General features: G+C 42.6%; 1 protein-coding gene across 5 annotated transcripts in view; it reads left to right on the forward strand.

The window, feature by feature from the left end:
* The window catches only part of LOC124256170 (E3 ubiquitin-protein ligase FANCL-like), a 154548-nt gene that overhangs the window by 125886 nt on the left and 12208 nt on the right, over positions 1–16454 (forward strand). For all 5 annotated transcript variants that reach the window (XM_046690137.1, XM_046690131.1, XM_046690144.1 and 2 more), the window contains one exon: positions 13916–14032. In XM_046690137.1, coding sequence (XP_046546093.1) covers positions 13916–14032 — 117 coding nt within the window. The remainder of the gene's footprint in view (positions 1–13915; positions 14033–16454) is intronic.

Consider the following 16454-nt stretch of genomic DNA (forward strand, 5'->3'; position numbering starts at 1 on the left):
AGACTTACAACATGCTCTCTTCAGTCGGACCTTTTTCCTTGCCAGAACATTGACTCAGACTTACAACATGCTATCTTCAGTTGGACCTGTTTCCTTGCCAGAACATTGACTCAGACTTACAACATGCTCTCTTCAGTTGGACCTGTTTCCTTTCCAGAACATTGACTCAGACTTACAACATGCTATCTTCAGTCGGACCTTTTTTGCCTTGCCAGAACATTGACTCAGACTTGTCAAACTTACAATATACTATGTTCATGCCTGTTTCCTTTTCCAGACTTTCACAACATGGACAACCAGAACATTGACTCAGACTTACAACTTACAACTTCTATCTTCAGTCGGACCTGTTTCCTTGCCAGAACATTGACTCAGACTTACAACATGCTATCTTCAGTCGGACCTGTTTCCTTGCCAGAACATTGACTCAGACTTACAACATGCTATCTTCAGTTGGACCTGTTTCCTTGCCAGAACATTGACTCAGACTTACAACATGCTATCTTCAGTTGGACCTGTTTCCTTTCCAGAACATTGACTCAGACTTACAACATGCTATCTTCAGTCAGACCTTTTTCCTTGCCAGAACATTGACTCAGACTTACAACATGCTCTCTTCAGTTGGACCTGTTTCCTTGCCACAACATTGACTCAGACTTACAACATGCTATCTTCAGTCGGACCTGTTTCCTTGCCAGAACATTGACTCAGACTTACAACATGCTATCTTCAGTCGGACCTGTTTCCTTGCCACAACATTGACTCAGACTTACAACATGCTATCTTCAGTCGGACCTGTTTCCTTGCCAGAACATTTTCACTCAGACTTACAACATGCTCTCTTCAGTGGACGTTTTTCCTTGCCAGAACATTGACTCAGACTTACAACATGCTATCTTCAGTCGGACCTGTTTCCTTGCCAGAACATTGACTCAGACTTACAACATGCTATCTTCAGTTGGACCTGTTTCCTTTCAAGAACATTGACTCAGACTTACAACATGCTATCTTCAGTCAGACCTTTTTCCTTGCCCGAACATTGACTCAGACTTACAACATGCTATCTTCAGTCGGGACCTGTTTCCTTGCCAGAACATTGACTCAGACTTACAACATGCTATCTTCAGTCGGACCTGTTTCCTTGCCAGAACATTGACTCAGACTTACAACATGCTCTCTTCAGTCGGACGTGTTTCCTTGCCAGAACATTGACTCAGACTTACAACATGCTATCTTTCAGTCGGACCTGTTTCCTTGCCAGAACATTGACTCAGACTTACAACATGCTATCTTCAGTCGGACCTGTTTCCTTTCCAGAACATTGACTCAGACTTACAACATGCTATCTTCAGTCGGACCTGTTTCCTTGCCAGAACATTGACTCAGACTTACAACATGCTATCTTCAGTCGGACCTGTTTCCTTGCCAGAACATTGACTCAGACTTACAACATGCTATCTTCAGTCGGACCTGTTTCCTTGCCAGAACATTGACTGACTTACAACATGCTATCTTCAGTCGGACCTGTTTCCTTGCCAGAACATTGACTCAGACTTACAACATGCTATCTTCAGTCGGACCTGTTTCCTTGCCAGAACATTGACTCAGACTTACAACATGCTATCTTCATCTTCAGTCGACCTGTTTCCTTGCCACAACATTGACTCAGACTTACAACATGCTATCTTCAGTCGGACCTGTTTCCTTGCCAGAACATTGACTCAGACTTACAACATGCTCTCTTCAGTCGGACCTGTTTCCTTGCCACAACATTGACTCAGACTTACAACATGCTATCTTCAGTCGGACCTGTTTCCTTGCCAGAACATTGACTCAGACTTACAACATGCTATCTTCAGTCGGACCTTTTTCCTTGCCAGAACATTGACTCAGACTTACAACATGCTATCTTCAGTCGGACCTGTTTCCTTGCCAGAACATTGACTCAGACTTACAACATGCTATATGCTATCTTCAGTCGGACCTGTTTCCTTGCCAGAACATTGACTCAGACTTACAACATGCTATCTTCAGTTGGACCTGTTTCCTTGCCAGAACATTGACTCAGACTTACAACATGCTATCTTCAGTTGGACCTGTTTCCTTGCCAGAACATTGACTCAGACTTACAACATGCTATCTTCAGTCGGACCTTTTTCCTTGCCAGAACATTGACTCAGACTTACAACATGCTATCTTCAGTTGGACCTGTTTCCTTGCCAGAACATTGACTCAGACTTACAACATGCTATCTTCAGTCGGACCTGTTTCCTTGCCAGAACATTGACTCAGACTTACAACATGCTATCTTCAGTCGGACCTGTTTCCTTGCCAGAACATTGACTCAGACTTACAACATGCTATCTTCAGTTGGACCTGTTTCCCTTGCCAGAACATTGACTCAGACTTACAACATGCTATCTTCAGTTGGACCTGTTTCCCCATTGACTCAGACTTACCATGCTATCTTCAGAACATTGACTCAGACTTACAACATGCTATCTTCAGTCGGACCTTTTTCCTTGCCAGAACATTGACTCAGACTTACAACATGCTATCTTCAGTCGGACCTGTTTCCTTGCCAGAACATTGACTCAGACTTACAACATGCTATCTTCAGTTGGACCTGTTTCCTTGCCAGAACATTGACTCAGACTTACAACATGCTCTCTTCAGTTGGACCTGTTTCCTTGCCAGAACATTGACTCAGACTTACAACATGCTATCTTCAGTTGGACCTGTTTCCCTTGCCAGAACATTGACTCAGACTTACAACATGCTATCTTCAGTCGGACCTGTTTCCCAGAACATTGACTCAGACTTAGAACATTGACTCAGACTTACAACATGCTATCTTCAGTCGGACCTGTTTCCTTGCCAGAACATTGACTCAGACTTACAACATGCTATCTTCAGTCGGACCTGTTTCCTTGCCAGAACATTGACTCAGACTTACAACATGCTATCTTCAGTCGGACCTGTTTCCTTGCCAGAACATTGACTCAGACTTACAACATGCTATCTTTCTTCTCAGACTTACAGTTGGACCTGTTTCCTTGCCAGAACATTGACTCAGACTTACAACATGCTATCTTCAGTCGGACCTGTTTCCTTGCCAGAACATTGACTCAGACTTACAACATGCTATCTTCAGTTGGAGTGAGTTGAGTGAACATTGACTCAGACTTACGCCATGCTACTCAGCAATATTTCCTTGCTATATGGCGGCAGATCTGTAAATAATCGAGGAGTCTGAACCAGACAACAGTGACTCAGACACAACATGCATCGATCTGCGCAATTGGGAACCGATGCGGTCATGTAGTCCTCAACCAAGTCAGCGACAGCCTGACCTCCCGGATCCGTTAATTAGCCTCTTACAACATCTTACAATCTTCATAAGTCGCCTTTTACGACAAGCATGGGTTAATGAAGACCAATTCTAACCCGGGACCTTCACGGGTATCTTCAGTCGGACCTGTTTCCTTGCCAGAACATTGACTCAGACTTACAACATGCTATCTTCAGTCGGACCTGTTTCCTTGCCAGAACATTGACTCAGACTTACAACATGCTATATGCTATCTTCAGTTGGACTTGTTTCCTTTCCAGAACATTGACTCAGACTTACAACATGCTATCTTCAGTCAGACCTTTTTCCTTGCCAGAACATTGACTCAGACTTACAACATGCTATCTTCAGTCGGACCTGTTTCCTTGCCAGAACATTGACTCAGACTTACAACATGCTATCTTCAGTCGGACCTGTTTCCTTGCCAGAACATTGACTCAGACTTACAACATGCTATCTTCAGTCGGACCTGTTTCCTTGCCAGAACATTGACTCAGACTTACAACATGCTATCTTCAGTCGGACCTGTTTCCTTGCCAGAACATTGACTCAGACTTACAACATGCTATCTTCAGTCGGACCTGTTTCCTTGCCAGAACATTGACTCAGACTTACAACATGCTATCTTCAGTCGGACCTGTTTCCTTGCCAGAACATTGACTCAGACTTACAACATGCTATCTTCAGCCACAACATTGACTCAGGCTTACAACATGCTCTCTTCAGTCGGACCTGTTTCCTTGCCAGAACATTGACTCAGACTTACAACATGCTATCTTCAGTCGGACCTGTTTCCTTGCCAGAACATTGACTCAGACTTTACAACATGCTATCTTCAGTCGGGACCTGTTTCCTTGCCAGAACATTGACTCAGACTTACAACATGCTATCTTCAGTCGGACCTGTTTCCTTGCCAGAACATTGACTCAGACTTACAACATGCTATCTTCAGTCGAGCCCTGTTTCCTTGCCAGAACATTGACTCAGACTTACAACATGCTATCTTCAGTCGGACCTGTTTCCTTGCCAGAACATTGACTCAGACTTACAACATGCTATCTTCAGTCGGACCTGTTTCCTTGCCAGAACATTGACTCAGACTTACAACATGCTATCTTCAGTCGGACCTGTTTCCTTGCCAGAACATTGACTCAGACTTACAACATGCTCTCTTCAGTTGGACCTGTTTCCTTGCCAGAACATTGACTCAGACTTACAACATGCTATCTTCAGTCGGACCTTTTTCCTTGCCAGAACATTGACTCAGACTTACAACATGCTATCTTCAGTCGGACCTGTTTCCTTGCCAGAACATTGACTCAGACTTACAACATGCTATCTTCAGTCGGACCTGTTTCCTTGCCAGAACATTGACTCAGACTTACAACATGCTATCTTCAGTTGGACCTGTTTCCTTGCCAGAACATTGACTCAGACTTACAACATGCTATCTTCAGTTGGACCTGTTTCCTTGCCAGAACATTGACTCAGACTTACAACATGCTATCTTCAGTCGGACCTGTTTCCTTGCCAGAACATTGACTCAGACTTACAACATGCTATCTTCAGTCGGGACCTGTTTCCTTGCCAGAACATTGACTCAGACTTACAACATGCTATCTTCAGTCGGACCTGTTTCCTTGCCAGAACATTGACTCAGACTTACAACATGCTATCTTCAGTCGGACCTGTTTCCTTGCCAGAACATTGACTCAGACTTACAACATGCTATCTTCAGTCGGACCTGTTTCCTTGCCAGAACATTGACTAAGACTTACAACATGCTATATGCTATCTTCAGTTGGACTTGTTTCCTTTCCAGAACATTGACTCAGACTTACAACATGCTATCTTCAGTCGGACCTTTTTCCTTGCCAGAACAGACTCAGACATTGACTCTATGACTTACAAATAATCTCTTCAGTCAATCCTGTTTCCTTGCCAGAACATTGACTGACTTACAACATGCTATATGTTCAACCAAGTCGGCGACCTGTTTCCTTGCCAGAACATTGACTCAGACTTACAACATGCTATCTTCAGTTGGACCTGTTTCCTTGCCAGAACATTGACTCAGACTTTCAACATGCTATCTTCAGTCGGACCTGTTTCCTTGCCAGAACATTGACTCAGACTTACAACATGCTATCTTCAGTCGGACCTGTTTCCTTGCCAGAACATTGACTCAGACTTACAACATGCTATCTTCAGTCGGACCTGTTTCCTTGCCAGAACATTGACTCAGACTTACAACATGCTATCTTCAGTCGGACCTTTTTCCTTGCCAGAACATTGACTCAGACTTACAACATGCTATCTTCAGTCGGACCTGTTTCCTTGCCAGAACATTGACTCAGACTTACAACATGCTATCTTCAGTCGGGACCTGTTTCCTTGCCAGAACATTGACTCAGACTTACAACATGCTATCTTCAGTCGGAGACCTGTTTCCTTGCCAGAACATTGACTCAGACTTACAACATCCTATCTTCAGTCGGACCTGTTTCCTTGCCAGAACATTGACTCAGACTTACAACATGCTATCTTCAGTCGGACCTGTTTCCTTGCCAGAACATTGACTCAGACTTACAACATGCTATCTTCAGTTGGACCTGTTTCCCTGCCAGAACATTGACTCAGACTTACAACATGCTCTCTTCAGTTGGACCTGTTTCCTTGCCACAACATTGACTCAGACTTACAACATGCTCTCTTCAGTCGGACGTTTTTCCTTGCCAGAACATTGACTCAGACTTACAACATGCTATCTTCAGTTGGACCTGTTTCCTTGCCAGAACATTGACTCAGACTTACAACATGCTCTCTTCAGTTGGACCTGCTTCCTTGCCAGAACATTGACTCAGACTTACAACATGCTCTCTTCAGTTGGACCTGCTTCCTTGCCAGAACATTGACTCAGACTTACAACATGCTATCTTCAGTTGGACCTGTTTCCTTGCCAGAACATTGACTCAGACTTACAACATGCTATCTTCAGTCGGACCTGTTTCCTTGCCAGAACATTGACTCAGACTTACAACATGCTATCTTCAGTCGGACCTGTTTCCTTGCCACAACATTGACTCAGACTTAAAACATGCTATCTTCAGTCGGACCTGTTTCTTTGCCAGAACATTGACTCAGACTTACAACATGCTCTCTTCAGTCGGACCTGTTTCCTTTCCACAACATTGACTTACAACATGCTATCTTCAGTCGGACCTGTTTCCTTGCCAGAACATTGACTCAGACTTACAACATGCTATCTTCAGTCGGACCTGTTTCATTGCCAGAACATTGACTCAGACTTACAACATGCTATCTTCAGTTGGAGTGAGTGAGTGAGTTTAGTTTTACGCCGCACTCAGCAATATTCCAGCTATATGGCGGCGGTCTGTAAATAATCGAGTCTGAACCAGACAATCCAGTGATCAACAGCATGAGCATCGATCTGCGCAATTGGGAACCGATGACATGTGTCAACCAAGTCAGCGAGCCTGACCACCCGATCCCGTTAGTCGCCTCTTACAACAAGCATAGTCGCCTTTTACGACAAGCATGGGTTAATGAAGACCAATTCTAACCCGGGACCTTCACGGGTATCTTCAGTCGGACCTGTTTCCTTGCCAGAACATTGACTAAGACTTACAACATGCTATCTTCAGTCGGACCTGTTTCCTTGCCAGAACATTGACTAAGACTTACAACATGCTATATGCTATCTTCAGTTGGACTTGTTTCCTTTCCAGAACATTGACTCAGACTTACAACATGCTATCTTCAGTCAGACCTTTTTCCTTGCCAGAACATTGACTCAGACTTACAACATGCTATCTTCAGTCGGACCTGTTTCCTTGCCAGAACATTGACTCAGACTTACAACATGCTATCTTCAGTTGGACCTGTTTCCTTTCCAGAACATTGACTCAGACTTACAACATGCTATCTTCAGTCGGACCTTTTTCCTTGCCAGAACATTGACTCAGACTTACAACATGCTATCTTAAGTCGGACCTGTTTCCTTGCCAGAACATTGACTCAGACTTACAACATGCTCTCTTCAGTCGGACCTGTTTCCTTGCCAGAACATTGACTCAGACTTACAACATGCTATCTTCAGTCGAGCCCTGTTTCCTTGCCACAACATTGACTCAGATTTACAACATGCTATCTTCAGTTGGACCTGTTTCCTTTCCAGAACATTGACTCAGACTTACAACATGCTATCTTCAGTCAGACCTTTTTCCTTGCCCGAACATTGACTCAGACTTACAACATGCTATCTTCAGTCGGACCTGTTTCCTTTCCAGAACATTGACTCAGACTTACAACATGCTATCTTCAGTCGGACCTGTTTCCTTGCCAGAACATTGACTCAGGCTTACAACATGCTCTCTTCAGTCGGACGTTTTTCCTTGCCAGAACATTGACTCAGACTTAAAACATGCTATCTTCAGTTGGACCTGTTTCCTTGGCAGAACAGTGACTCAGATTTACAACATGCTATCTTCAGTTGGACCTGTTTCCTTTCCAGAACATTGACTCAGACTTACAACATGCTATCTTCAGTCAGACCTTTTTCCTTGCCCGAACATTGACTCAGACTTACAACATGCTCTCTTCAGTTGGACCTGTTTCCTTGCCACAACATTGACTCAGACTTACAACATGCTATCTTCAGTCGGACCTGTTTCCTTGCCAGAACATTGACTCAGACTTACAACATGCTCTCTTCAGTCGGACGTTTTTCCTTGCCACAACATTGACTCAGACTTACAACATGCTATCTTCAGTCGGACCTGTTTCCTTGCCAGAACATTGACTCAGGCTTACAACATGCTCTCTTCAGTCGGACGTTTTTCCTTGCCAGAACATTGACTCAGACTTACAACATGCTATCTTCAGTCGGACCTGTTTCCTTGCCAGAACATTGACTCAGACTTACAACATGCTATCTTCAGTTGGACCTGTTTCCTTTCAAGAACATTGACTCAGACTTACAACATGCTATCTTCAGTCAGACCTTTTTCCTTGCCCGAACATTGACTCAGACTTACAACATGCTATCTTCAGTCGGACCTGTTTCCTTGCCAGAACATTGACTCAGACTTACAACATGCTATCTTCAGTCGGACCTGTTTCCTTGCCAGAACATTGACTCAGACTTACAACATGCTCTCTTCAGTCGGACGTTTTTCCTTGCCACAACATTGACTCAGACTTACAACATGCTATCTTAAGTCGGACCTGTTTCCTTGCCAGAACATTGACTCAGACTTACAACATGCTATCTTCAGTCGGACCTGTTTCCTTTCCAGAACATTGACTCAGACTTACAACATGCTATCTTCAGTCGGACCTGTTTCCTTGCCAGAACATTGACTCAGACTTCCAACATGCTATCTTCAGTCGGACCTGTTTCCTTGCCACAACATTGACTCAGACTTACAACATGCTATCTTCAGTCGAGCCCTGTTTCCTTGCCACAACATTGACTTACAACATGCTGTCTTCAGTCGGACCTGTTTCCTTGCCAGAACATTGACTCAGACTTACAACATGCTATCTTCAGTCGGACCTGTTTCCTTGCCAGAACATTGACTCAGACTTACAACATGCTATCTTCAGTCGAGCCCTGTTTCCTTGCCACAACATTGACTCAGACTTACAACATCCTATCTTCAGTCGGACCTGTTTCCTTGCCAGAACATTGACTCAGACTTACAACATGCTCTCTTCAGTCGGACCTGTTTCCTTGCCACAACATTGACTCAGACTTACAACATGCTATCTTCAGTCGGACCTGTTTCCTTGCCAGAACATTGACTCAGACTTACAACATGCTATCTCTTCAGTCGGACCTGTTTTTCCTTGCCAGAACATTGACTCAGACTTACAACATGCTATCTTCAGTTGGACCTGTTTCCTTGCCAGAACATTGACTCAGACTTACAACATGCTATCTTTTCAGTTGGACCTGTTTCCTTGCCAGAACATTGACTCAGACTTACAACATGCTATCTTCAGTTGACCTGTTTCCTTGCCAGAACATTGACTCAGACTTACAACATGCTATCTTCAGTCGGACCTGTTTCCTTGCCAGAACATTGACTCAGACTTACAACATGCTAGTACAACATTTTTCTTGCCATCTCAGACTCAACATTGGACCTTGTTTCCTTGCCAGAACATTGACTCAGACTTACAACATGCTATCTTCAGTCGGACCTGTTTCCTTGCCAGAACATTGACTCAGACTTACAACATGCTATCTTCAGTCGGACCTGTTTCCTTGCCAGAACATTGACTCAGACTTACAACATGCTATCTTCAGTCGGACCTGTTTCCTTGCCAGAACATTGACTCAGACTTACAACATGCTCTCTTCAGTCGGACCTGTTTCCTTGCCACAACATTGACTCAGACTTACAACATGCTATCTTCAGTCGGACCTGTTTCCTTGCCAGAACATTGACTCAGACTTACAACATGCTATCTTCAGTCGGACCTGTTTCCTTGCCAGAACATTGACTCAGACTTACAACATGCTATCTTCAGTTGGACCTGTTTCCTTGCCAGAACATTGACTCAGACTTACAACATGCTATCTTCAGTCGGACCTGTTTCCTTGCCAGAACATTGACTCAGACTTACAACATGCTCTCTTCAGTCGGACCTGTTTCCTTTTTGGCAGAACATTGACTCAGACTTACAACATGCTATCTTCTTCAGTCGGACCTGTTTCCTTTCCAGAACATTGACTCAGACTTACAACATGCTATCTTCAACGGACCTGTTTCCTTGCCAGAACATTGACTCAGACTTACAACATGCTATCTTTAGTCGGACCTTTTTCCTTGCCAGAACATTGACTCAGACTTACAACATGCTATCTTCAGTCGGACCTGTTTCCTTGCCAGAACATTGACTCAGACTTACAACATGCTATCTTCAGTCGGACCTGTTTCCTTGCCAGAACATTGACTCAGACTTACAACATGCTATCTTCAGTCGGACCTGTTTCCTTGCCAGAACATTGACTCAGACTTACAACATGCTATCTTCAGTCGGACCTTTTTCCTTGCCAGAACATTGACTCAGACTTACAACATGCTATCTTCAGTCGGACCTGTTTCCTTGCCAGAACATTGACTCAGACTTACAACATGCTATCTTCAGTCGGACCTGTTTCCTTGCCAGAACATTGACTCAGACTTGACATGCTAGTTGGACTTTTCTATTGACTCAGACTTACAACATGCTATATCTTCCCGGATCTTCAGTTGGACCTGTTTCTTTTCCAGAACATTGACTCAGACTTACAACATGCTATCTTCAGTCTTCAGTTGACTCGGACCTGTTTCCTTGCCAGAACATTGACTCAGACTTACAACATGCTATCTTCAGTCGGACCTGTTTCCTTGCCAGAACATTGACTCAGACTTACAACATGCTATCTTCAGTTGGACCTGTTTCCTTGCCAGAACATTGACTCAGACTTACAACATGCTATCTTCAGTCGGACCTGTTTCCTTGCCAGAACATTGACTCAGACTTACAACATGCTATCTTCAGTCGGACCTGTTTCCTTGCCAGAACATTGACTCAGACTTACAACATGCTATCTTCAGTCGGACCTGTTTCCTTGCCAGAACATTGACTCAGACTTACAACATGCTATCTTCAGTTGGACCTGTTTCCTTGCCAGAACATTGACTCAGACTTACAACATGCTATCTTCAGTCGGACCTGTTTCCTTGCCAGAACATTGACTCAGACTTACAACATGCTATCTTCAGTCGGACCTGTTTCCTTGCCAGAACATTGACTCAGACTTACAACATGCTATCTTCTTCAGTCGGACTTTTTCCTTGCCAGAACATTGACTCAGACTTTACAACATGCTATCTTCAGTCGGACCTGTTTCCTTGCCAGAACATTGACTCAGACTTACAACATGCTATCTTCAGTTGGACCTGTTTCCTTGCCAGAACATTGACTCAGACTTACAACATGCTATCTTCAGTCAGACCTTTATCCTTGCCAGAACATTGACTCAGACCTTGACTGCTATAATGGTTTTTACTTGTAGTGAGAGTCATATAAGCAGTGGAAGGAAACCCCTCTGTACATACTGTTATTAGTTCCAAGTATTGTGATGGTTATTCATCCCAACCTGGGTTTATCACAGATACATGGTAACTAGTAACCCATGTGACTTAGCTGGTCTGCCGAGGTTGTCACTAAGTCCAGTCACAGGTCTCAAGGCACTACAGAGTACTCAGAACAAGGGGCCAGACAATATGTATAAAACTGTAACCTTTGACTTGTTCACCAAAGGTCTGAAGGCAGTACCAGTATCTGAAGAGGACCTGCAGAGGCCACTCCTTTAAAAGGAATGGTATTGGGGACCTCTGGTAGCCTTTGGTAGCCTATTATCATATTATCTCATGGTTAATGGAGTTTGGAGGTTTAACATTGTGTTATATTTGTGTAATTCCCATACATTAATAAGTTACCCCCAAATTGTGTCTTAACAGTTAAAAGATAAGAAATTAGTTACATCAATCGGAATATGTATTACAATATTTATACTTCTCCTGTTGTATTACTTTTACTCTAAAGCCTGCCCTGCCTTCCCCAGTCTCATAGGTTGCGGTGCTGATATCCATTTAATTTTGTTAATGTAATAAATATTGACCCGTAAATCGTACTATATATGGTTTGTTTAAATGACAGTGTAGGCATTCATTGTTTTCTGTCAGAGATCAAGAGATTTAAATGTTGACATTGACAGAAACAAGGTAATTGTGTGATTTGACCTATCATGCAGCAACCAAAGGGAAACACCCTGTATGTCAGTAGTTCACCTGTTAGGCATCTTGTAAACATTCATATCTGGGCCCCGTTTTACTAAACTCCCGTAAGCCTAAGATCTCGTAACTTTTCTTGTTGCATTCATACCTCCTATACTGTAACATATGAGTACAAATGCTACGAGAAAAGTTACGAGATGTTAGGCTTACGAGAGTTTAGTGAAACAGGGTCCTGGACCAGACAAACTAGTGACTAGTTGACCAACATTGCCTGAGCTGGCTGAAGCACAGTCCATAAAGCCTGATCACCATAGGACAATCACTGGTTGCTAATGGCATATTCTAACCAGGAGGGTGAGAGGACAACTATTGCAGTGGTCAAATTTTTTATCTACATTGACTCAAAGCAGTTAACAACTAACCAGAGAGTGTATTTGCAGATCCCATTTTTGCAGATTTACTACTGTTGATCGTGCATTACACATAAGTAAACATGTGGGGCATTGTAAACTGAATCCCAATGTGAAAGGTATTTTTTGTAAATGCTCACCTTCTCTAGAAATTTAATTTAAGTCATCAATCTTCTAGTCCAGGAACCTGTTCTCCTAAAATAGGTTCTGCTTGATCTCTGACACAACATTTAACTGTTCTGTATGGTTTTAATAAGTGCCCCCTTTGTTAGTTTTCTAACTTTTCAAGGTGCTTATTAAATTCAATATGGTAGTTAAAGAACAAATAAACTTTGTGTTTTTTTACTCTTTTAACCATTACATTAGAAAGATTTGTGGTTAGACTTATGCGGAACACCAAATTCATTCTTAAAAAACTTGTGGTTAATTAATACCGAGCGATTAAAAGTTGCCAAAAAGTCGCCTGCTTCACTCTCGCCCGCCAATGAAACCACAGACAGGTTACGTAATTCTGTCGCCAGAGCACTGCAGTGACGTCATATGAGGAAGGATTTTCAGTTAGTTGTATATAAAGTGTGAAGCAAGTTCGTCATTTTGATGATTTCTCGACATCAACGAAAACATGCCGAATCGTTGCGTTGTCGTCAATTGCTCCTAGGGGTCGGGCGATGGTGTCACCATGCACAGATTTCCACAGGACCCCGCAGTTCAAGACAATCAGACAAGAACTACCGGGGCTGTTTTCAAATAACTGCATCTGATGGGCATCGCCCTTCTTAATGTCGCACTGTTTAGGTTGAAGAAATTAACCATAACCGTGATGAGCGAGGCTGATCATCGTTTTCACTATCACTTGCGTCTGGCTTGATCAAATAAGACCTAGCGACACCAAGCGATTTTGACAGAATTGTCTATGAAAACAAGTTGTAACTGGGAAACTAGGCAAAGCAGGAGACAAAATTAAGTGACAGTAGATTGTGAGAACATATAGCTTTCATTTTTCACAACAGTTGTCAAGATTTCAGGTTTACACAAACCTGTAAACAAGATACCGGTAATTTAACCCTGAAATGTACATGAATTCTGCATCGGCCCTCATATCTATTCCTCATATGACATCACAGAGACGCGCCGCTCTGGTTGGTTGAAATTTTGTTTGCGGGTGAGAATTGTGCAGTGTTGTCAAAAAGGTCAATTTAAGTTAATTAAAGATCGAAATGAGTAGTTTTAATGACGGGGTTTCATTTATAACGATGCCAATTAGTGATTTATATATTTGTATCCCCCTAGAGTATATGTGATCTTTAATTAAAATATTACTTAAATGCTTCTTTCAGAAATTCACCCTTGAGTGTGGAATTTGCTACTCCTACAGACTTGGTGAGGCTATTCCTGACAATGTGTGTGGTGATCAGTGTTGTGGGCAGACCTTCCATCATCAGTGTCTGTATGAGGTACTTAAATAGTCTCATTGGTTTCAACATAATTACATCATTCCAAGAAATAGGCTGTCATCATCATACTTCAATTTTTTTTAGGTTAACTGTCTATGACATAATGTGAGAGTGATGGTACCTGGCTTCCCAAAAAGCAAGAATGCCAGTGCATGTGTGTGTGAGGTAGGAAAAGGTCACTTCTTTCCTCTGCGTGCTTTCTTCATTATCTTAAAAGATGTCAGAGCTATTATTTAGTAGTTGCACTGGCAAATACAGCTTTGAGAAGCGAATGCAGAGTTTCATAATTTCATGAAAGAGTAAGTGAGTTTAGTTTTATGCCTCACTCTGCAATATTCCAGCTATATGGCGGCAGTCTGTAAATAATCGAGTCTGGACCAGACAATCCAGTGATCAACAGCATGGGCATCCATCTGCACAATTGGTAACCTATGACATGTGTCAACCAAGTCAGCGAGCCTGACCACCTGATCCCGTTAGTTGCCTCTTACGACAAGCATGGGTTACAGAAGGTTCATTCTAACCCGGACCTTCACGGGTCGAAAAGACAAAGAGATAACGCATGCTAAATGCACAGATACTTGCTAGTAGTCAGTTGGAGTAAAATATGGTCCAGTATTAGCAGAACTCATTTCAGCAATATTTGTCAGATTCCTTCATAAGTCCCCAAACATTTTCTATTGGATTTAGGTCAGGGCTATAGCTTGGCCAATCTAATAATGTCATATTTTGGGTCCGAAACCAGGCCTGTGAATGCTTTGAACAATGTTTTGGGTCGTTGTCCTGCTGGAAAATCCAAACAATTCCATAGTACACGTGAGCAGATGGAAGTAAATGTCCCTCGAGAATATCTGTGTACCGCTCACTGTTCATATTCCCTTCAAAAACACAGAGGGGCGGTGCCCCTAACACATATATGCCACTCCACACGTTAAATTTCGGACTGTACTTTGGGTGCTGATACAAAGGTTTTTCAGTTTGTTTGGTTCAGAATTTCAGTGTATTAGGAAACAGCCATACACAACTTTCATCTGAGAAAATCACATTGTCCCAGTTAAAATTTCTATGCTGTAAGCACCAGTTCAACCTTCGCTCCTTTTGTTCAGGTTTCATGATCGGTGATGGAATTCCTCGACTTTTCTGCCAACCCATTGCATGCAGCTCAGTTCTAAATGTCTCCTTACAGACAGTCACAGTTCCTCTATCAATCATATCCAGCCTTAAGTTTTCTAAACTCCTTCAGGTTGTTTTTAGAAACAAGAATACCTGCCGCCTCCTGTCACCGACAGTCAATTTTGTGGGCCTACCTGCGCCTCCCTGGTGCTCAATTCCATATCCATTTGCAATATTTTTCAAAACACGATAAACAGTGGACAAAGGGATGCCTGTTCTACTTGAAATCACTTTAGCTGATCTGATGTCCTTCTTATAATACTCTAAAATCAACTTCCTCTTCTCTAAATCATCCATACCGAGGATCACTGAAAATGTCGTCTGCTAGCAAGTAAACAAAGGGGGATAACTCTTCACAAACTAATGAAAAAGGATTAATGGAGTTGTCTCTCTTGAATGAAAACAAGCACTTAATAGCTGGTCAAGGTTGTTTATACTAGAAATCCAAATAAACATATTCCTAAAATTCTCAATAATTTCTGGTCATACTATATGTTATGTGCATAACTTTTTAATGTTCGAGAAAGAGACTATTTTCTCTACTCTATCTTATAAATACTGTTTATATGGCTCCTGTTATGGATTAATGATTTGAACCTACTTTATATCCGCCTCTGATCTGACACTCAGTTTGAGTGTATCTTCAGTTGACATATTATTCTTGTAAGACTAGTTAGTTTGCCTGTGATACAGCTGAAGAAGACTTTGATCATTTTCTTACCTTAGATATGAAGTTCATGGTGGTGGTGGCATTTTGTTTTGTGTTAGGCAGGAGTAGTTGCCCCCATCTGTCTATCCTCCCAAGTTTGCCCTGATGTGTTATTTCAACACTGTCAATCTGAATACAGAGTGACAGAGAACACACCAGAGAGGGAGCAATCTGTTGGAACAAGGAATAGACTTGTAATGGAGACGATCGTCAGCCTTCATCTACAATAACAGATAGAGCAAATTCTGCCAGCGGCAAAGAAAAATGAATTTGGACCTGTAACTATGTCTCCTGTGGCATGTTTCCTGATTACATCAGTGCGAGGATGAAAAGGTCCATCAGAGCTCCATTGAAAGATACAGTTCTGCTCTAACCTCACACCTCCAGGACGATGGACTGTCTGTAGATCTCCCTGTCCTCAACAGACTAATGAAATTCTTCTGTTGGAGGATGTGAAGACCCCACTGACATTCGCGAAATGGAACTCATACATCATCTGTTCTTTTTGAGGAGGTTACAAACCTGTAGTATCTGCTACAT

Source organism: Haliotis rubra, unplaced genomic scaffold, assembly GCF_003918875.1.
Source record: "Haliotis rubra isolate DU_JTF1 unplaced genomic scaffold, ASM391887v1 Scf116, whole genome shotgun sequence".
Taxonomy (NCBI): domain Eukaryota; kingdom Metazoa; phylum Mollusca; class Gastropoda; order Lepetellida; family Haliotidae; genus Haliotis; species Haliotis rubra.